This window comes from Talpa occidentalis, unplaced genomic scaffold (genome assembly GCF_014898055.3).
Source record: "Talpa occidentalis isolate TD23 unplaced genomic scaffold, MPIMG_talOcc4v2.1 talOcc4.16, whole genome shotgun sequence".
NCBI classification, from domain to species: domain Eukaryota; kingdom Metazoa; phylum Chordata; class Mammalia; order Eulipotyphla; family Talpidae; genus Talpa; species Talpa occidentalis.
In genome coordinates, this window is record NW_023601653.1 from 26,834,255 (window position 1) to 26,858,063 (window position 23,809).

Sequence of the window (23,809 nt, forward strand, 5' to 3'; positions counted from 1 at the left end):
GTACAGGGGTGGGAACGGTGGTGATAGAATTCACCAGAGACAGAGTGGGGAACAGAACAGGCAGACTAACTGAAACAACTGCTGAGGGGAGCAGCGGGCGAGACAGGGGAGGTCTGTGGCACCATGTGGGTTAGCTCCCTGGCCAGGGATCAAACTTGAGCTGCAATGGCTGCAGAGAGCTTCTTAGTGCTGAGATTTAAGCCCTTGCACCACCAGAGAGGCCCCCTTGAGGTTTATTTTCTTTAGAATTTATTCTTTATTGCCAGTTAAGGAGTGGATAGTGAATTGCTGGCAAATTTAATTTTTGCAATTGGATGTATTTCATATTTTCCCCTTTTTCCAGAACTCATCTAGACACCTCAGCTGAGTTACGTTATTCAGTTGGCTCCCTAGCGGATAGCCAGCCTGACTACAGAACAACTAAAGTAATAAGAAGACCACGGAGAGGTCGTATGGGTGTGCGCAGAGATGAACCGAAGGTTAGACTATGTTTCAAATCGTTGATGACTCTTAAGTTATTACATTATTCTATTTGGGATAGAATTTTACCACTGAGAGAAACTCAAAATCCTAATGTTTTTATTCATTTCAACCATAGTATATGACATAATTTTAAAACTGTAACTAATGTCGGTCATGTGCCAGAAGTCAAACTGAGCATTTCCATGTTTCTATCCACATGCTTTTATGCATTGGCTATTGTTTTTATGTCAATTTCAGATATAAAAAAATTGAAGTTCAGAAATATTAAGTGTTAAACTGGGCAAGTAATGCAATAGAATCCAAATAAGTATTTGCGTAGTTCAAATCCATGGTTTTATCCATTATTCTATACTGCTACTTGGTTTTCTTGGGTATTTAAGCAAAAGTGTTCATAATTGTTAATTAAAGTTAGTTATTTAAAATAAATTACTATTTTAAAAATTACTGTTTTTGAGGAAAAAGTACATAGACAATTGAAAGTAAAAGTGCTTATGGAGAACTATTTATGATGAACTGCATTTCCAGCCTTTCATTTTAAATAATTTAAAATTTGTAGGCTATGCATGTTGAGTAAGTATGTAGTTATGTTTGATAGAGAAGCAGTACAGTTCCTTTGTGCCCTAAGTATAGTTTGTTCACTTCTCCACTTATGTGTGTTCGAAATACTATATAACCTACTTGTCCTTATTTACATACAGGTCCTTGACACTTTTTAATTACATATTAATCTCTTATAGCAGGCATTCAATATTTGTGAATGGATGTGTAAATCACAGAAAAGAATGTGTTAAGTCTATCTCAGTTTTCTCTTTTTTATGTGATAAATTAGAACTACTTGGTAGTAGAATAACTTATAATACAAATGCTATTTCAGTTCTTCAATTCTTAAGTAAATACTCACGGCAATAGCATGTGTTTCCCGTAAAATTATTTTACATCATCACAAAAACCAAAACCATTTTTTTTTTTTTAAAGCGGCAACTCTAGGACTTTCCCTGTACTGCCAAACCTATCAGGCCTTCAGAATGCAGCTTGCAAACCACTGGTCTATTACTTACACAAGACTTTCTTTCACATGACAGATTTATTATATTAGTTAAAATAAATATTGTCATGTAATTTAGCATATCTGGGGATTAAAATGTCAAGGAGATATTTGAGTGACCAGAACAATAGAGATCCAATTAAATCAGTTTTCAGTATTTTAAATAATACTTCATTAGAATCTGTGTAAATGAATGTTAGAAAGAGTATTCTTCTATACTTTGTTGTGTGATAATCTTGGCAGCCTCAGCCTATAATAGAAAATACAGATAAAATGAATTAGTATAAGAAATGGGAATGCTTGACTATAAGTGAATAAAGAATGTTATATTTGGAAACAACAGAAAATGTAACAAACATAATGCTTTAATTTTTTTCTTGAATTGGGGTTGAACAAGAGATCAGGCTGGAAGTTTGTCATCCCTGTGTGTATTAAAATTGTGTTATTTATGCTAACAATTAATACCTGCCATCACCTAAGATGTCAAAGAACTAGTTTACTGAACTGATAAATTAAAATGTGCATAGTCTCTTCTGCTGTTGCCAGGTAAGCTATAACAAGGTGTGGTTTTTTGTTGTTGAGACTCCAAATAGTGCTTTGAAAATAAGCAATCTGATAAGTATGCTAATTGTGCATTTGCCATTCAGGTAAAATCTCTTGGGGATCATGAGTGGAATAGAACTCAGCAAATTGGAGTGCTAAGTAGCCACCATTTTGAAAGTGACACAGAAATGTCTGATATTGATGATGATGACAGAGAAACAATTTTTAGCTCAATGGATCTTCTCTCTCCAAGTGGTCATTCTGATGCCCAAACTCTAGCCATGATGCTCCAGGAACAATTGGATGCCATCAACAAAGAAATCAGGTGAGCCCAATTAATACTGATATTTTTGAGACAGTAAGGACCTGATACTTGTAACAGTATACAAGCTTCAGGTGTGCACCATTGAGACTCCACATGTGTATATACTGGATTAAGTTCATTACTTCCAATATTTGACTATTATGAGTAAAGCTACTATAAACATTCATGTGCAAATGGGCCTCCCTGGTGCCATAGGGGTCAAGTCTCAGCACTATCACCTCTATGTCCTGAGTTTGATCCCCAGCCAGGGAACTAACCCACATGGCACAGCAGACCTCTCCTCTCTTGTCTGCTGCTCCCCTCCACAATATATCAGTAAATCCACCTGTTCTGCTTCTCACTCTGTCTCTGGTGAGCCCTCTTACTCACCCCGCCCCCACACCTCTGGCCTACACTCCAGTTCTTCTACTAAATAAATAAATAAATATTTTTTTAAAAATCCATGAGGTTTGTTTTGTGTGCACATGAGTTTTCAATTCCTTTGGATAAACACTGAGGAGAGTGATTAATGGATCATACTGTAAGAGTATGTATAGTTTTGTAAGAAACTGACAAAATATCTTCCAAAGTAAATATGTAAAAAGAAAACTTTGCAGTGATTTTAACCATAAAGTTAAGGTTTATATATCTTGGGGATCACAATTAACCACCGTAGTTAAGAAAAAAATATCAGGAGACATTCAACTTAAATGATTTCTTTACACAACCCAACTAAAACTTTTTATTCCTTGTGTCTTTATAATAAACCAATTTACAAATATTCTTGAAGCTTTCCTCACTTAAAGAAAATGAGTAATAGCTAATGCTTTGTCTGCTCAAGAACATTTATAGTAAGTTTTTAAAGGTTTTTTTGCACTTTTTAATTTATCTATTGATTCCTACATTATTACATTTCTTGGTGTTTATTTAAGGCAACTTGGCAAGGTAGATATTAATATTAAAAAGACTCCAGGGGGCCTCCTGGTGGCACAGCAGGTTGAGCATAGCACTGGGAAGCTGCCAGCAGCTTCTGCAGCACTAGTTCAATTCCTGGCCAGGGAGCTACCCACATGGCACAGCAGACCTCTCCTGTCTCACCTGCTGCTCTCCTCAGCAGTGTTTTCAGTCGTCTGTCTGTTTGGCTTCCCACTCTGTCTCTGGTGAATCCCCTCACCCTCCCGTGCTTCTGGCCTGTACCCCAGTTCTTGTATAAATAAAATAAATCTTTAAAAAACTAGAAAGACTCCAGGCTTCATTTGGCCAAATGATAATTATGAATGACCATTTATTGGAATTCTATCAACTATACTTTTTCACTGGGTGTGAGGTAAGATTCATGATTCATTCTATTGGAATCTGAATTTCTGAAAATCTCCTTTTTGTTGGAAACTGAGTTTGAATGGAAGATTAAGATGAGGGCCAAAAATTAACTAGCAGCATCTTGCTGTAGTATATACACCTATTGCTTTTCAGTGATGCACACCTGAATTATGTTATAATACAATATTATAATACAATTATGTTATAATACAATGTTGCTTCAGTTAAAAAACAGAAAAAAGATATAAGTGAATCTTTAAAGAAGATATAGACAATCTTAAATGGCAACATTTAAAAAATACTTGTAAAAAAGCCAGCTTTAGCCAGTGCTAATATAGAAAAACATCAAATTGAAAGTAGGGGGGAAATATATATTATATGAAAAGAAGGATTTTCTAAACTTCAGCCAGGAAGTCCCAGGAATTTATTAAAAAATACATTGCTAGACAAAATAAAAAGATGAGAACAATTACATTAGACATAAAATGTTGAAAGAGTAGGCTTTATTGTCTTATGTGAATCCAATTACTATTCTAGCAGCATATAATGGATCAAAAGCAAACTCTCTATTTTAGGTTAATTCAGGAAGAAAAAGAATCTACAGAGTTACGTGCTGAAGAAATTGAGAATAGAGTGGCTAGTGTGAGTCTGGAAGGTTTGAACTTGGCGAGGGTCCACCCAGGTACCTCCATCACTGCCTCAGTTACAGCTTCTTCGCTGGCCAGTTCATCTCCCCCCAGTGGACACTCAACACCAAAGCTCACCCCGAGGAGTCCTGCCAGGGAGATGGACCGGATGGGAGTCATGACACTGGTATGATGTTGTGTGGAGAAAACGTTTCCCCCATTAGGATTAATGATGCAGTTTCTGAAATTTACTGGGTCTATCCTCTAGTCTTCGAACTTTCTGTGTGTTGTATTGCTTTTTTTGGTTATTGTTTTCACAACAACTTTATGTGGTTGGTTCAATTTCTAATTCCATTATTAGGTGAAGAAATGTAGCCTACATCTGCATAGCTTTTCGAAGACTACGTAGTAAGTGAATGGAAGATCCAGAATCTAAATCTTCCCCTAGAAATCTGAATGACTTAAACCATTAAATACATTTTTACTGATGACATAAATGAGTAAATTGAGACTGGGTATTTCTTCCTAATAAAATAAATAACAAAAAATACATTATAATTGCTTCAATATGCTAACATAGAGGTTATAGTTTTATATGTACATACTATAATTTATTAAGAAGAATCATCAAAAGCAAGAGCAGCAATTTTCAAATATATTTTTAGAATCTGATGATATTTTTTATATTTTTTAATTCAATTCTTTTTTATTTATCTTTATACTTGAGATTAAAAATTGGAAGTCTAAATTATGAAGTCCTCTGAACATAATTGAATAAAAATTCGAAGTGCTCCCGGTTAAAAAAGCAAAAAAACTTCTGGAAATGATGGCTGGAAAAACAGCTGAATATCCTAATGTTTGGTTACTTAATTCTCATGATAACATTTGATATTTTGAGGACAATATTTCAATAAAGAGCTCAATGACTGAGGTTTTGAGAGCATGAGGTAATTGTGTTTAGCACAGCTAGTAAATGGAACTAGATTTTTCTTCAAATTTGCTAACACAGAAGCATGTACTATGGTGTTTTGTTTCTGTAATTATCTGGAAATATGTTGAAATTACAAAAATAATGAAAAATATTCTGAACTTTTTATGGAGCAACATTTATGTTTTGGCAATGAATAATAAAACTATATTATCAAAACAGTAAATTTCCAATTAAAAATAAAGCTTTGGGAATAGAGATTAATTAGGATATATATAGGACAAATAATAGTTTATATGCTGTAAAATCTAGGACAAACATAACAAATAGAGGGGAAATGAATGGTACTATAGAAGAATAAAAATTGTGTATAGTGTTTTTGGTCTACAAAGTAATATACAATGTGTGTGTGTGTGTGTCTAATAACTGAACAAAAAATTCATTTTACTTTTTAAATGGTGTCTTTAAATAGATATGTTGCAATAATGTATATTGTGACTAATAAATTCTATTATTTTCATTACAATTTCTATAAATGCACATGGATGTAAACATATATTTTGAATATATTTATATATTGTGAATATATAGATATTTAATGCTTTCAAACCTAAGAGAAAACTTTATTTTATTTTATCACCACAAAATTTCTGCTATATATGTAAGTTTAGAATTTTTTCTTTAATTTTCCAACTGAGAATTGAAACAGGAAATTATTTACAAGGTGAGGCAATATTTCCCATATTTAAACTCTTTGGAGACTTCCATGCATTAAAACCTACCTAAAGGAGAGACGGTGAAGAAAATTTAAAAAGAAGGAAACATTTATCTTGTTCAGTTATTGAGTCTCTATTCTATGCTCATTTCCCACTTAGTATGAAAAATATTTTTAAAATAGACAGCACAGAAAATAGTCTATCACAACAAAGACCTATTAATCAGAATTGACTCTGCCTAGATACAGCACAAACTCTTAGCCAATGTCCTAAGATATACTAACCCAATATATTGAACTGCACTGCACCTTGATCTTATTTTAGAAATCTCAGAGCTACTCATACGATTTTATTAAATAAAATTATGCTCTCTCTGTTAGTTTCTGCATATGTAATGTTCTCTACATGTGTGTTGATGATCTGCTTATTCCCAAAACTACAATAACCATCTTGGCCCACAAAATACAACTTAGTCAGCATTCAAGATAAGAAAACTTTGGCTTATTTCTTTACTGCTATTATTTCTTTATATTTTTAAAACATGGTATTTTACCCTCTTAAGTATTTTAATAAATATTAGCATCATAATTATTGGCAGTGTTGTTTTTATAATGATAGTAAAATATTTGTCATCATTTTAAACATTTTATATGTGTGAAATGGATGCTGTGCTTTTATGAATTTTAGTGAGCAGTTAGTCATAAATAAGTCAGAGGTAAATGACTAGTGTTACATAATAATTAGAGTACTTACAGATAATTAGAGTACTTCAGGATATTTCCTGAAGGCTAAAAAACATATTTAAAATTCTTGGTAAATGTCAGAAAAATCAAGAAATGAAATCTAGGAAGTCCTTATCACCTAGTGAACTTGGTGACCTAAAACTTGGTCACCAAATTCATCATTGTCACAATAAAAGATGGATAAATGTTCTTACAGGTAGGAAATACCAAAGGAAAATAATTTTCTTGAATATAATTCATGTTTGACTATTCAGAGGAAGATTAGAAACTTCACAGACAGAAATTTAGATATTGAAAAGACATTATATTAGTATTGTATATGTTTATATGTTTTGAAAACATTATTTGTTCTGATAATAGAACATACCATATTTACTTTAACCTTACCATAGGTCTTTTAGAATAATATATATTTATGCAAGCAATGTCTAATTATAATATCAAATGAGGTAAATATTTCAATAGCAACAAAAGTATAAAATATAATGGAACAGTATAAAAATTGTTTACCTATATAAGAAAAATTAACAAAGATGAAAAACATTCTTTTGGAATCTTAAAAAAAAACTATTTTAAAGTTCTTTTAAGAAACATTGTCAAGAAAACAGGAGCCCCCAGAAACATGTTCAAGTTCAGAGCTCTTGGCATTTGGGTTTGTTAGAATGCCAAGAAGTCTGAGATCCTACAGGAAAAGCAAACCTTTCCAAAGGAGGCCCTAGGTTCTACACAGATGGGGCAAAAGGGAGTGTCTATAAAATACAGGTCCTTACATTGAATCTTCATGCATAGTTTTCTTTATGTGTATCTCTATTCCCTAGGGACTATTTATTCCCAAATTTATTTCTGGCTAGCTTACTCCATATGTGTGTTATATTCCCAAGGATGCAATGTCTCATATTTTATGCATGTACACATGGCCACGTAACAAAGACACATTCTCTTCCATGCCATTTAGGAAACTCCCTGTCTAAAGCAACTTCTGAGAAGAATGCCTTAATAATTAATAATTAGAAAGGAATAAAATGAAAAAAAATGATAGCCAAGTTACACATACTACTTAAAATTGTAGTCAAATGACAATCATTAACTAGTTCTCTTATTTTTTTTTTTTATTACTGCCAATCACAGCCAAGTGATCTTAGGAAACATCGGAGAAAGGTATTGTAAATATTTTTTACATGGTTACTAAATATTATATTCTTTCTATGAAAGAATGACCATATTATTCCCCCTAGTTGAAGTATTTTATTAACTAAGTGCTATTTAATATGGTCTTAAGAGCAAATGCTGGAAATAAACTTATTTATGATTTCTACAGCAATGATTAAATTTATTTACTCCTACATAATTTTTTTTTTGTACTGGGTTTGTGTTTTTTAAACTTTTAATCAGTTGTGAAATTCATACTCTTTAATAATGTAAATATATGTCTAAAAGAATCTATATGCCCTAAGACTTTTGTTTGGTTTTGGTTTTATATTACAATTACTCAAATAGTCTTACTTTAGTAATTCTCTAATTCCATCAGTTTCAGCTGAAATTTAGAAAAAATTCATCTGGCTTTTTTTTTTTTCCTTCTTCTTCTAGATTGCAGTGGTGGAAGAAGATGGTAGGGAGGATAAAGCAACAATTAAATGTGAAACTTCTCCTCCCCCTACCCCTAGAGCTATTAGGATGACTCACACACTCCCTTCTTCCTACCACAATGATGCCCGAAGGTATGACTCTCTTTGTACTCTGCACTTTATCTCCATCCCACAATATTCTTCTTCCTTTCAGTGATGTCAAACAAAATCCTTAAAAATTTATATGTAAAGTTTTATTCGAACTAGAATTTTCCACTGGGGTATTGTCCTGATCCTTCTGCTCAATATCACTTTTGATAAAAACAAATTTTGATACTGAGATCAAATTTTTAGTTTTGAAATTAATTGTGTATTTCTGGTCTTGTTGCTAGCAAGTATGTATACGAGCTTTTTTAATTTTTAGTATGTATTTCCTGTTAAAATGGAGTCAGGTTAGAAGATGGATTTCTTAGGAATAGTAACAAAAAGCTAAAGGGATTCTAGGATAAGACCATAAAGCTGGTTGAAAGTCTCAAAGAGTGATAAAGATCTGAAAAGTACATGATTGTGCCTTGTTTACTTTGGGCAGTTTAGGATATATTCCACTCTATGGGCATGGTGGTTTTCAGCTATGATGGCTTCTCAGACAAAGTTCTTTAACATTTACCAAAATATTAAAGAAAAAGGTAAATTTACATGGGGAAATATTTGATTTTCTTTTTTTTTTAAGATTTATTTATTTATGCATACAAGAACTGGGGTATAGGCCAGAGGTGCGGGGTGAAAGTATTCACCAGAGACAGAGCGGGGGACAGAACAGGCGGACCTACCAAAATACACTGCTGAGGGGAGCAGCAGGTGAGACAGACTGGACATGTCTGCTGTGCCATGTGGGTAGCTCCCTGGTGGGCTGGGGGATTGAACTCATGCTGCAGAGGCTGTGGATAGCTTCACAGCACTATGTTTAACCCCTTGAGCCACCAGGGAGACCCATCATTATTAGCTATATTTAAATATTTATGCAAGGTTGAAAAAAACCAAACTTCCAAAAAGGGTCAAGTACTAGTAATAGAAGGTTGTTTAACATGCAGTTAATGTGCCAACCTAATTCATTGACTAGAACTTGCACAAAAATTAGGTAAAAATAGTCACCTGGAAGAGAGTTTTCTAGAGATGTTTTGATAGCCTGAGGACATAAGACTGAGAAAACCACACTTTAGTATGTCTTAGAGGAAACAAGAGAATAAAGAGAGAAAATAACATTAAACTTTACTTGTTCTCCCTTTTGGACCTTTAACATGGAAACAAATCTTGTGTACCTCATGGAGGCTGCATCAAAACAGCTTGCCCTCTTGTGTTTTGCAGTAGTTTATCTTCGTCCCTTGAGCCAGAGAGCCTAGGGCTTGGCAGTGCCAACAGCAGCCAAGACTCTCTTCACAAAGCCCCTAAGAAGAGAGGAATCAAGTCTTCAATAGGACGTTTGTTTGGTAAAAAAGAGAAAGCTCGACTTGGGCAGCTCCGTAAGTATGTGTGTGTTGACTTTCCACTGCCCCTCATTTTAGTGACTTCTGAGTATTCATCTATGTTTCACTTCATTTCTCTTCTCCTCATTTCTTTTTCCTGCTTGACAAACTTTTTAAAAAAAATTTAATCCCCGTACTGCAAATGCAAAATAGCTAAATAATGCCTGACAAAAGTTAGAAGGTAAGAATATTGTAAAATATTCAGATCTTTTGATTTATCTGTTAATAACAGTTTAAATTTATTTAATGCTAACTCTGTGATAGAGAGAAGGATCTTATAAGGCAAGTGTTATCACTGCTGCATTTATTTATCAATGAATAAACAATGTCTTGGTAATTTTGTTAGTGGATAGAATGAGCGGCATGCTGGAACTCCCAAACCTGCCTGCTCTAAATGGGTTTGGCCATTTGCCACATAAAGACAAACATACTCTTACTGCATAACATCTTCAATAGAAAAGGACTTTAATAGAATTAGTGTGTAATAGAGAATTAGTGTGCAATAGAAAGGAGAGAATATAGTGTAAAATTTTTTCCCCATAAAACCCCCAAAGTTACCCATCTCCTTGAGGGTAAATGCCAAGGCAAACAGGGCTCACCCTAAGCAGGACTGCTGAGGCCTGAAAACTTGCCAGAAGTCTAAGGCACCTTCTGGCATGGAACTAGAAGAAAGGGATAGAAGGGACCAAGGAAGTCTGGGATGAAGGAGCAAGACTACAGTACAAATCAAGATACAGGCTGCCATTGTCAGCCTCCCCAGGTGAAATGATGATGCATACTATTGACATTTTTTTGGGTGTCTTTCTCTATGTATCTTTTTTATTTAAAATTTCTTTTAATGTCTTTGTTATTCTTTATTGCATCTTCTTTTTCTTCCTCTTTTCCTTCTATTTAACTTAGAACTAGAGTAAAAAAATTGGGAAAAGAGTTAGCTTTTCCATTCTGAAGAGAATGCTAACAAATTTCTTAGCATTTGTTTTTGTTTCTCAAATAAAGGGATGATTACTCACATGTAATGCTTCAATCCCCATGCTTACTTTCCTGCAATGGCACTAAAGGAATTTTTTATAATAATGTTCATGTTTGCAGATTTACAATAGTGGTATTATTTCAAAATGCATTTCCTAACTTCCACAGCTTGAATCCCACACAAAGCATCAGAAGCCATGGGAAACTGATATGCACTCAGCTGTGTGATATAGTGTTATTCAGCCGGAGAATTAAATCCTCTTTGGATTTATATCTCTCAAGAGAAGAACCCCTTAGGCTATAAAACATTTTATTGCATAGGGAAAGAAGATTTTTTCATATTAAAAAAGACTTTTAAATTTTGTTTCATTTTATTTGACAACTAATTAGAGTCTCCCCAAATTATTTGTGTCATTTCCAATATATTATAGTGTAATTCATAATAGTGTAGAGTTATTTTGAAATATTTATTTTGCTAACATAGCAATCATTTTACATACTCCTATTTCAACATATATTTTCATCTTTAGCTCTGTAATTTACATTTCTCATTTAAAATGCATTTATTTGCTTTTTCATTTCTATTTTCTTTTTTTAAATAAAGCTTTTTATTTATTTTTAATTGAGATAGTATTTGGATACCCACATTAGGTATTACCACCAAAGTGCTTTTTACCCTCTTTGTTCTTACAACTACCGTATTCCTTTTCCCTCTTGGTGCTTCACTTCTGTAATCAACTATCAGTGTTAGTTTTTCAGCTACTAATTTAGTTATTTTATATTCTACACATTAGTGACATCATCTGGTGTTTATCTTTCTCCTTCAGACTTATTTCAGATAGCATTATCCCTTTCAACTTCTATTTTTATTTTATATTTGGCTTTCATGAGGAAATATTAACAATTTTATCAACAATATTCTGTCAAAAATAAACGTATCCAAGATATACAGTTTAGAAAAATATAGAACTTTCTTGAAACTTAAGCTTTATTACATATTTTCAGTGGCTTTGTGTCTCAATGTCAAAACAGATGAGAAGGAAACCAATTACAATTGTATTTTCATCAACGCCTGCCATGTCAAAAACTAGTAATATTTAACAGTTGTTATCAGCAAGTGACATAGACATATAAGAACAGTGTTAGGAAGAATATTACCCAAAATAAACTAGTAATTGGAAAAACTGCCCAGAAAAAGAAAAATGATAAAATCATTATTATGTTTTTAACTCAGTAATTTTACAATTTAAAGAAAATGAATAAAGTTGTTTATCTCATATGAATAAAAGACAAATAAGCAGAACTAATCAAAAGCTCTCTCTTTCTTGCCTCTGTCTGCTTGCCTATGAGAAAGATTTCACCCAGAAAAGAGACATTAACAAAAGATCTTTGTAGCTAAGAGAGTTGAGATTTTGAGGAATAAAAATGTAGGTAATTCAAGGTCATTTATTTATTTCTATTTTGAGGGGAAAAGCTCACATTGAAACCAATATTGAGTGCAGAATATTAATACTTTAAGAAAATGACTAAAGCTTGGCTGTTGTCATTGAGAAGCTTTCAGTCTTATAAAATAGAGAGTACATAAACATACATAAACTTTTATTTAAAACCAAACCAAACCCAGTTTACTTCTAGCTCAGAAAAGGTATACTTTGATAATTTTGGCATTTTGTCAGGACTACTAGGAACAAGGGGTCTCAACACCAAGTTCCAGGATTCTGCATTAGTAATTAGAATCCTGACTGGCTTGATTTTTAATTTTATGTGAAGGCCTTAACCTATTTTGAAATAAAGCAAATCAAGCTGTGTTAAAAATAGCCATGTCAGACAAAACTCATTTGTTTCCTTGACAAAGTTACTTAGTAACTGAGCAGTAAAGGCAGTGGGTGAGTTTGACTCTTGAAGTCCCTGTGGACAAGATGTCAAAATGGGGCCTGGTAATGAAAAAAAATTAGGTGGGATTTATAACTGAATGAATAAACTTCCCATAAGAGTGCTGATGAGTAGAGTGATGCCACCTTGGATCAAGGTTTCTAATGCACGATTAGGATTCACTCTGTCCTTGGTCACCATAACCCCCAGTCACCTGGCCATGGACATTTCAATAGCACAAACATCAATTTGTGGACTACTGATATGGATTGGAATCCCAAATGAAGATATTAGTCTTGTTCCTCAAGACTATGTCAAAAAGGTAAGAAATGAAGGGTTCAAAATTTCCTACTCTAAAAGTATAGGTATTAAGGATTTATTTGCATTTTTTCTGATTTTTTATTTTTTATTGAGGTAACATTTGTTTACAGTACTGTGTGTGATTCAGAGCTAGAGGATCACACCTCTTCAGATAGAGCATATTTTATAAGAAAAATTTAGAAGGTTCATGTGATTCTAAAGCCAATATATTAGTTAATAAATTCATGCCTCATTGCTAGACATACAGTACTAGAATAGAAGAGGAAGTCTTTTCTATTCTACTCTGCTGTAATATAACAGTTAGCCAAGAAACAGTATCCACTTCTGGATGTACACTTTTGGAAGCATATCAGAACCATGGAGGAAGATTAGAGGGGTAAAGGAAACTGATGTCAGGAGTTTAAATCATTTGAAGAGTAGATATGTAAATGAATGTGTTTATTCTCCTTGTTGACTTATCTGAATGACTGATTACAAGTTATTTACAGATGTGTAATGTGGAAGAACTGTTGGTCTTTTCATTGTTGAGTGAGAATAAAAAATTATAAGGAAAGTGTTCAAGTTGTAGAGAGATTGACTCTATCTCAATATAAGAAAGAATACTGAAGTGTCAGAATTATATACAAAAGAGCTAGCTTGTGAGGTTTTGAGTTCTCTGTTATTAGAGATTGAAAAGCAAAAACTAGGAAGCACTGTTGTAAAGGGATTTGAGCCTTGTAAAGGTGGCTGGATTGGGTGATATTTAAAATCTACTTTAATCCTAGTAATCCCAAATCTGTGACTCTCTTCCATATATGTAGAAACATTGCTTTCTCCAAAACATATACCATGAATCATTTACCGTAACAATGCATGTATAAAACAATGATGTAAACCACTGTTATCTTAATAAAAAAAATAAATTTACATTGACTTCCTAGTCTCATGGAATATGTTTAGGAATGAAATGAAATTTAAAACATGATAATTTCTTTTTTGTGTATGTAGAAACACATGATAATTTCAAAGTATTCGTAATTTCTTGAGACTAAGACAAGAATGCATGAGGAAGTAAAATAAGCAACTCAAGGCAACAGTAAAAAGAAATACAAAATACATTACAAATGTTCTTGTAACAGATATAGACATGTCAGTCAGGAGTTCAGATTATTAATTTCCCCCTCCCTGGATGTATTTGATTCCAGTAGGAACACCTAAGTGTACAGAATTGAAAAGGTGCCAGCCTAGTGAAAATGACTTAACTGGGTCTTTAGCTCACACCCAGAAAGTGAAACTGAATCATGAGAATTGTCTTTACATGAAGGAGCTTTATTCGAGGTCTTCAAAGGAGTTGACAGGATAGGCACCCCTAAACAACCAGTTTCCCTATAAGGGAAGAAGAATGTGAGAGAACAGGGCTTCACATTTCCATATCCGAGTAGGTGACAGACTGTCCAGGTGACAGGAGTCAAGGTGTTTGACTTCCCCACAGGGTGTTTTCTCAGCAGTTAGCAGGTTTGTTTCTGATGGTGCTATCAACTCAGAGAGACACAGAGAATTTTACTAGGAACATAACACAAACCTCCAGGAGTCCGTGAATGCAAGTGAAATGCAAGTGAAAATAGTTAACAGTTAATCATAAAGAGGGGTGCAAATCAGTGAATCAACAGTTAATCCTAGAAAGGGAAAGCAATGTAGTGAATTAACAGTCTGAGGAGTGCAGCTCAGTCATTAGAGTTCAGTTCCACTTACTCCTAATTTTCAGTCTCAGGGTGTCTAGTGCAAGCATGCATGGGGCAGGTTCACTGTGGATTCGGGCAGATGGATAGAGTCTTGGAGCCCTAGGTGATTTTTACAGAACTTTAATGCTCTCTCAGGGAACCAGGTACATGGGCACACCAGGTAGGGAGGCTGGGCAGAGGGGCTAGGAGGGGCTAGGAGGCAGGCAGGCAACCGAGTCTCCCAGCCACCCCCTTCTTCTCTGGCCTCTCTCTAGTGGTCATCTGGTATTCTCACCTCAGAGGCATCCTCCTCGCTGTGTTGCCACCACTAGCTTTATCCCTCCCCGCTAGGCACAAGTGTGCACATTTATGCATGCACATGCCCCATGCTTTCTGGGCCCAGGTGTCCATAATCAAAGGTGCATGTGCCCTTTATCCTGTACCCATGCCCTTCAGCCCGGGGCACCCACATGGCAGATGGCATTTAAAACACTTGATAAGAGGGCCTCCCCGGTGGCGCAGTGGTTGAGCGCTGGGTTGTGAAGCTGCGGCACCGGTTCGATCCCCGGCTGCTCCCAGGCCACCGGAGGAGGGTCCCACATGGCGCGCAGACCTCTCCTGCCGCCCGCTGCTCCCCTCAGCAATGTACTTCGGTCCTTCTGCCTGCTCTGCTCCCCGCTCTGGCTCTGGTGAATTCTCTCACCCTCCCGCGCTTCTGACTGTATCCAGTGCTTGTATAAATAAATAAATAAATAAATAAATAAATCTTAAAAAGGGAAAAAAAAATACTTGATAATCGCTTGATTTATCCTACAGGGTTTTTTTCTTTTTTGTTGAAAATGGAAAGGATCTGGCTACACTAGAATTTCATGTAGGACTTATCTCTGAGAAAAGGGCACTGAAGCCACATGAAAGAATAAACTCCAAGGGGAATGTGATGGAAAAGAAGTTGGATTTTTTTCCTGTGGTTCCTTCGGAAAAATGTACTGGCTGGGGTCAGGAATGTGAAACCAAATGATCAAATAAAGGAAAAAAACAAAACTGAAGGTCAGCTTACCTGATCATGAAAAGACTAGGAATGCAGAGATCGGGAGGCAGCAATTTGAAGCCAAGCTAGAATTTCAAATAGGAAAGCACACAGATGACATGGTCTAAGTTCCAGGTCAAGTGTCCAAGCAGCAGCAAGAGTTAGGAGCAGAGTAATCAGGTCCCATGCTACAGAGGCAGCTTACCAGTTTAGGGAACTGGTGACAGAGTGGAGAAGTAGGGATGTTATAAAACATTTGCTCCTAGGGGAATTATCTGCTTCATCTAATCTTAATGCATCCCTGGCTTTACTGCCTGGGAAACTCTAGTTGTCTAGAGAACCCTAATAAAGACTATAAAGAAAAGAATGGAGTAAATGTGATTAACCAAGCTGATGCTAGAAGTGAATGGTAAGGATAAAGAAGGGGCCATTGACACATTACAAGAAAGGAAACAGAAATCAGAAACAGACATTTTCAAAAAAAAAAAACAACTACAAAGATTTACAAGATTAGAAAACAGCTCAAATAGAACTGAATCTAGAAAAGTGGTGAAAAAAAAAACAGTAGAAAGAAAAATATATTAAACATTGAAATATAGAATCCCCAATTATGTAAAATGATGTACACATTTGCATACAAAAGTGCATATATATCACTGAGTAAAAGAAATAATAACTACTTTTTTTTAAAATAATAAATTTTATTTTTATATTCCCCCATACAATTGCAAACCTCCCATTCTGACCCCAATCCCTCCCCTCCCAGCCCCCACCCCCAAAAAGTGTCTCTGGTTCATAGTTTTTTGTTGATTTTGATTTTAACTTTCTTATAGTTAAGGAAATAATAACTACTTTTGCAAATTTTCTTAAATGCATATGAGAAACTATTTTGAGGATTTTTTGCCTGCTAAAATTGCAATTCCCTTTTCCTTATCTACTCTGCTTGATTATGTATTAAAATTGTTTGAACTCATTGACCTGATATATTCATCATAATAAAGAAGATAATTTCAAAGTGACAAAAATAGCATTCATATTGTATAAAAATTATTTAACAAGTACATTTCTTTTTTTTTTTTTCCATGTGACCCTCGCCAGCGGCCAGGGGTCAAACCGGTGCTGCAGAGGCTGCAGGCAGCCTCACACCCATCGCTCAACCGCTGCGCCACCAGGGGAGGCCCTTAACAAGTACATTTCTACACACAAAATTTGGGTGGCTATGCTGGCCTTTACCCGAATATTTGCCTTGTTCCTAGATGCTGTGGAACCAACAGATACGATATGAATTCTACAAAGTAGAATTAATCATGACTCATGCTCTTAACAGTGGAAGGGCCTTACTTTGAAGAAAGCGGCATTTAACTTCAACAATGAATATATTTATTACATGCCCTTTATGAACCAACATTGGCCTAGGTGCATCCTCCAGGGGGATAACAGACTAACAGACATAAAACAATTAAGTAACAATTTATAAATCCAAGTGTGTGTAAATATAAAATGAGGGCCTCCCCGGTGGTGCAGCGGTTGAGTGCTGGGTTGCGAAGCTGCCCGCGGCCTCTGCAGCACCGGTTCAATCCCTGGCTGCTCCCCGGCCACCAGAGAAGGGTCCCACATGGCGCGCAGACCTCTCCTGCCGCCCGCTGCTCCCCTCCGCAGTGTACTTCGGTCCTTCTGCCTGCTCTGCTCCCCGCTCTGGCTCTGGTGATTTCTCTCACCCTCCCGCACTTCTTATTGTACCCAGTGCTTGCATAAATAAATACATAAATTAATTAATTAATTAATTAATTAATCTTAATAAACAAATAAATAAATAAATATAAAATGAATGGCATGGATTAATACTGGAAAGAGGTCAAATGAAAGAAAGATGAAGCTACCAATGAGCAGAAGATTCTAGTTTTAAACCCTATAGATAGAGTCCTCTGCTTTACACACTCATAGGAACTTGTTGAACATGTGGATTTGGGAAAGGAATTCCTATAGACATAGCTCAGAATCAAAAATGAAATGAATTATTTGTGTTTTTATTTTATTTTGAGCAGTTTGTTTTTTTAATTGTATTAATTTTGCATTGATGTAACATTGGTTTACAACACTGTTCAGCTGAGATAAATTATTGGTGGAAATAAATAATTTTAAGTGAAATCTAAAGCTCAGGCAATATAAATACCCTTACAATCCAAATAAAGATATCTTTCCAACCAATGCCTTCCATAGATCTGAGTACAGCCCTCCTTCTTCCTTGAGTTCCTCGGTCTGAACCACAGGAAGCCACATTCTTTACAGCATCTGTCTTGAAATTCTCAAAGGCGTGCTCTCCTCCCTAACACCCCCATTATCTGAGAGAGGCCAGAGTTGGCAGTATCTTCTGGGAAAAGCACTCTGCCTAGACCTGGACCTGCATGGGCATGATCATGCAAACACTGAAATTTTCTATTACCCTGTAGACTCTGAGATCACTCAGGAGGCAGTGTCATCTGGGGAGGGTGTCTGATTGAACCAAACCATGTAGTCCTAGGTCCATGGCTCATCTCCTTTGGGTATTCCCTAGTCTGTGACACATGAATAAGGTTGACCTGATATCTCTGGCAGCCCAGAGACTTGCAACCTATGTGAGTGTTCTGAGTTAGCAGCTGGACTAGTACCAAGAATGTACCAACAAATACATCATTCACTTCTGCTAGCTGGAATGGTAAAATATTAGATCACGAGATTGTTGTCCCACTGATGTTGGGTTGTTTAAAATGTGTTTGTAAAGAAAGGGAGCTGGGGGATATGCTTGACTAGGACCCTTACCCTAGGAGCATTCCTGACTCCAACACTTTCAGTTCTCAAAGACTTGCCAAAGTTAAGTGTGCTTGAGTGACAGCCCAGAGATCTTCACTGAGGGCAAGGATTTGGGTTTAAGCATTTGCATGCAGGACCACTAGGCACAGATTGATAAAATGGAAAGAAATGTGTTGTATGAGTAATCCACTGACTCATGAGACTCATGTCTTCCATGTTAAGCACTTTGCAATGAGAAAGTGAGTTAATGATACTCTTCTATCCACACTCCTCATGGACCTTCTGGAGAAAGTACAACCCGTGGCTTGTATAAGTCAATGTTCCTTATTGAGGGCATTCTTGTCATTTTAAGGAGGACAAGTTAAATATTATCTACTCACTGAAACACTGTGGAAAACACTGATATTTTATAACGCATTTCCTCTGGAGATTAGTACCGGATCCAGTTGAGAACCACTGGTTGATAGCATTGCCCAACAGAAATATAAAACAAACCAAATATAAGTCATGTGTAATTTTAAATTTTCTAGTAGCCACAAGGAGAAAAGAGAAAGGCGAGATTACTTTTAATATGAATTCTTTCTATAAGCCAATGTAACAAAATAGTACCATTTCAGCATGTCATCAATATAAAATTATTGATTAATTATATTCTTTTATAAATGAATTTTTAAGGTCTTGTGTGTATTTTTCACTTATAGCCAGTAATTTTGACTGGCATATCTCAAGTACTCAAATAGCTAAATGTGATGAGTAAATAAAGTATTGGGGTAGATATTCCAAAAGTCTACATAGTCAGAAGAGTCCACTGATTCTTGGCAGAATGAAGATGACTGTCACCAGATTTAGATGTTCTTCTAGAGCTGTGGTTCTCTTCCAGATTTTTCATTTTTTTAAAGAAAAATTGTTCTTTTTATCCAAATTAAAATGTTTGGTTCTTGAAAAACTTAAAAATAACTTAAGATACTCTTCCTTCAGAAGAACAAAAGACCTGATTCATCTAACCATATGTTAATTGAAAATGTTTCATTACTTATTTAATGAGTCTGCTTCATCAGTCTCTGTATCCCCCTTTGGACTGATCAAGAATTTTGTAACTTCTAAGTGAATCATTCATTTCCATTTACATTTCAAGAGAATAATTATATTGTTACTTGCAATTAATGAATATCAATTTATGGATGTACAATAAAGCAAGTAATACCAATGAGAGGAATAAAATGAAAATATTCAGTCACTGTGCATAATGAAAAATCCCACACTTAAAACTGACCCCCAAGTCTATAGTCTGCTAGTGGATGGCTTTCCTAATGATACCAAAAATGAAGAACGGAAATATTCAACAATAAAAATAAATCTTTTAAGTATTAATTGTACATGTGCATAATCAAGTAAATTTGATAAACTCTGGATCCCTGAGTTAGATCTAGAAAGAGTATTTTCCTTTTGTTTAGTAATAGAGTTGCTAGGCTATGAGACTAACATATTTATAACAATACTCCAGTGTTAATTCTTTAAAGTATTACACATTATTTAAGATAAATTATGTAAAACTATACCACAAAATTGTCTCTGGTGCTTTATTAAGATAAGTCATTCTGCCAAATACATTATAATCTGGCCAAATCCTACAAATGTTAAGTATGGAAATGTCCATTGCAATGAAGGTAGACAGACTTTTTCATTTACCTGACTTAGTTTCATGTTTTTCACATATAGCAAAAACCAAGGGAAAACAGAGCTCAGGATTAAATTCTCATTTTTTTATTAAGACATACGATTTATGCATTAATTATATGTTTGGGGATCCTGAATGAAATAATTATATTGTAAAAACATGTAATTCTTTGTGTGGTGCCCAACATTTTTTTTTTCTTCCTCCTTTCACTGCAAGGTTTCAACCACAGTGTGTGTATATGTACACACACACACACACACACACACACGTCAAAGCCAATGATACTGACACTAACCCAAATGTTAAACCACTGGGTAAAAGTATTTTCCCAGGCATTATTATGAAATTTACAAAACAAAATAAAATAAAACCTGCCAAACATAAGAAGGCTGGAAATAAGGTTTGTACTCAAGGATGTAGGAATCATCTAGATAAGGAGAAGATTCCAAAAAGAGTATATGAAAAATGTAGAATTCAGCCAATATCTCTCCATTCCCTCAAATTGGAATTGAAGGTAAACACCTGAGGTTCCACTCATTGGGTTATCATGTATCCCATTATTTATTGAAGAGTTCAAATTAACATAGATATTTGCTCTTAATTTTCAAGAGAAAAGTAGAAAGATAAACCTCAAATCTTGCAGACTTTTCTGTCCAAGTGTTTGTCATTGTAAGGCCACATGCATTATGTTGCTACTAAAATTGAGTGTAATTTAATGTATTGCAATAGGTAACCTTTTTTCCTCATGCTCTCTATATGTATGTATGTACCCTTTCCATTTTACATATGTTGGCTTGCAAATATAAAGACAACTTTCAAAAAAATGTGATACTATAGTTGTGCAAGAATATAATTTCAGAATTGATGCAGAGTATTCAAGCTAACATGAACAGTTATTCTTCACAGGCGGTTTTATGGAGACTGAGGCTGCAGCTCAGGAGTCCCTGGGGTTAGGCAAACTTGGAACTCAAGCTGAGAAGGATAGAAGACTGAAGAAAAAGTAGGTTTGGAGACTTTTTCCTTCTTTTTTCTAACTTTTATTTACTTTTTGTTTTGGGGGAACTGAAATGAGAGTAGTTGGAATGAAAACAATAGGCATAATGATTTTGTTCTGGAATTTTCTATAACAATTCACTGCTCAAGTTTCCAGGCTATAATGGGCTAGTTTGAAATGAGCATGAAAGTCTCTGGCTTGCAGTAGAAATAAACAGCTTCTTCTGAGAGACCAAAGCATTTATTTCAAATCTCAAGTATGTTTAAAATGTTTATATGTAGCCTTACAAATAATGTCATATTCTATTTGATAAAAAATTCAATACTGAATTGGTGTGATAAAATGAGACAGTGTACTATCCCAATTTTGTGATTTTCTAACTACAGCTGAAGTATCTCCTCTTAAAAATGGAGTATTCAAAAGGAGAACATTTCTCTGACTGATTTAATATAAACTTATTTTAGGCTTACAGCAGATTGTTATGCATCTGTCAGGAAACTGATAGTGTATCTTTTCATTCACATATAATATGGAACATTTACATGACTTGAAAAATTGGCAAAGTTTGAATCTTAGCAGCTGTTGGAAAGCAAGTGGATCCATAAATAGCACATTTTTTAAATACATAGTAACATTTTCGGTGATGAAATAGCACCCTTAGAACATGTTCTTTAAAAGCCAAAGCATTTCTCTTATTCCAGAAAATATCAAAAAATTATTCCTTTTCTTTTCTCTTAGAAGTGTTTTATATTCTGCTTATAATTTTCATGTTAACCTTCTTTCCTATGAATGAATACTCAGGGCTCTGACATCATTGTAACATACATGCTTACATGGCTGTATATTCAAGCTAATGAATTTGCCTCATATCTGCCTTTTCATTTGCTTTGCAGATATTTTCTAACAGTAAGGAGATACGGAGTTACAAATTGCAAGTTCAATCTTAACTCTTTCATTAATTTATAACTTACTGAACGTAAACATGTATCCAAATTCGATAGCAATACTGTGCAGAAAAAAGAAGTGACCTTGGGAGCATTAATTTTTAAATACAATGAAATATTCAAATATATCCTATAGCAACAAATATTTCTTTTCTCATTGGTCAAAAATAATATATTTAAATATTATCACAAGATGTTTGAAATGTTTTCATTGAATTGACTCCTATCAAAGACTGTCATCTTCAATTTTATGACTGCTCATTCAGAAAAAACCTAAAAATCTTCCCCTTTGTAGGTTCTTTCAAACCTACTTCAAGCTTAAAGCATGTTCAGTTTTATTTATTTGAAATATTTTCAAGTCTAAATGAATTAGAATAATCAAAATGCAGCTTAGCTAATGGACTCAGTTTATTTCCTTTTAAACTTAATTCCCAATTTTCTTAGAGTGAAATATTTTAAATAATGGCAATCTGACCAGCTTTCCCATTGCATATATGGCTGATTACTGAGGCAATATATCACCTGTTCGTTGTTTACAGAACCAAGTCAAATGTCTTTCCTAATGACAACTAAAGTTAAACATTCTAAGGACACAATTATTTTTAAAATAACAGAGTTAAAATTCAGTAATTACTAACTTTACACACTGTTGAATAGATTTGATATTAATTTTATGGAATTATTTCTCAAATCCTTAATCAGACACTGATTTTAATCTAGACTTAATTCAAAGATCACACTATGCTGATCTTTTGTATTTTATTTTGTGATGTTTTGATATAATGTAATTCAAAATGTATTAAATAGAATGTTTTTAGTATGAAGAATAGCAAGAACATTCTATACTACAATAAAGGCAAACATATAATTAAGATGGATCCAACAAAGCAAGGTGGAGTTAATTAATGGAAGGACAGAAATTTTCCTCTTATTGATTGTCCCATAGTAAGAGCTCTATGAACATAAATGTTGTACCAGTGACCAGGGGATATATAAATAAGTGCTGTTCACTTGTTCTTGATTTTCCTAAACTATTTAAGATTTCATTTAACAATACTCATTCTCTTTTTTAAAGATACCATATTCTCTTTAAGTATGCTTCAAAAGATCATATATTTTTTATGTACGAATTTCAAAAATGCTGGTCTTATAATATGGGGGGAAAATCAAATATATTTTATTGAAAAAATATACAAAAGCAAAAATGGAGCAACTTTTTTTGAAATGTTGCACGTCAGGTTGCAATGACTGTAGTTTCTTACCAGCAGTTTTTCTTCTTTATTCCCATTCACTAAGTAAAATGATGTTTCTAGTACAAAATTTTAAACTTAGACCTATGTCCCAAAATTCATATCAGAGTTTCATTCGTCTCTCAGGGAATAACCAGAGCTGGAGAAAACTTTTTTTTCAACTTTGCTAGGATATCCGGTATCTACAATTGAAAATCTGTGATTTAATTAGGAAAATTGTTATCTTAAGAAGTTCATTATGACACATTTTTAAAAACCATATGGGGGAGATACTTTCAGAGAGCAGCATTGAAGACACTCCAAAATATTGCAAAGTTCAAAAATCTGTAATGTTGGCAGTCTCAAATAAAGGTCTAATTTGCAGTTTATGCTACCATTCAGCAAATTAAATCCACAAAGGTAGGACAGATTACTAGATCCTGTGTTTCCACTTAATTCTACTTTTACTTTAACTTATTTGTTTTTCTT

The 23,809-nt window shown here is 34.4% G+C and overlaps 1 protein-coding gene across 5 annotated transcripts in view; it reads left to right on the top strand.

Moving 5' to 3' along the window:
* PPFIA2 (PTPRF interacting protein alpha 2) overlaps nucleotides 1-23,809 on the top strand; it is a 359,412-nt gene that overhangs the window by 288,358 nt on the left and 47,245 nt on the right. For all 5 annotated transcript variants that reach the window (XM_054696184.1, XM_054696186.1, XM_054696183.1 and 2 more), the window contains exons 15-21: nucleotides 344-479; nucleotides 2,176-2,396; nucleotides 4,271-4,508; nucleotides 7,837-7,866; nucleotides 8,296-8,426; nucleotides 9,639-9,793; nucleotides 21,060-21,153. In XM_054696184.1, coding sequence (XP_054552159.1) covers nucleotides 344-479; nucleotides 2,176-2,396; nucleotides 4,271-4,508; nucleotides 7,837-7,866; nucleotides 8,296-8,426; nucleotides 9,639-9,793; nucleotides 21,060-21,153 — 1,005 coding nt within the window. The remainder of the gene's footprint in view (nucleotides 1-343; nucleotides 480-2,175; nucleotides 2,397-4,270; nucleotides 4,509-7,836; nucleotides 7,867-8,295; nucleotides 8,427-9,638; nucleotides 9,794-21,059; nucleotides 21,154-23,809) is intronic.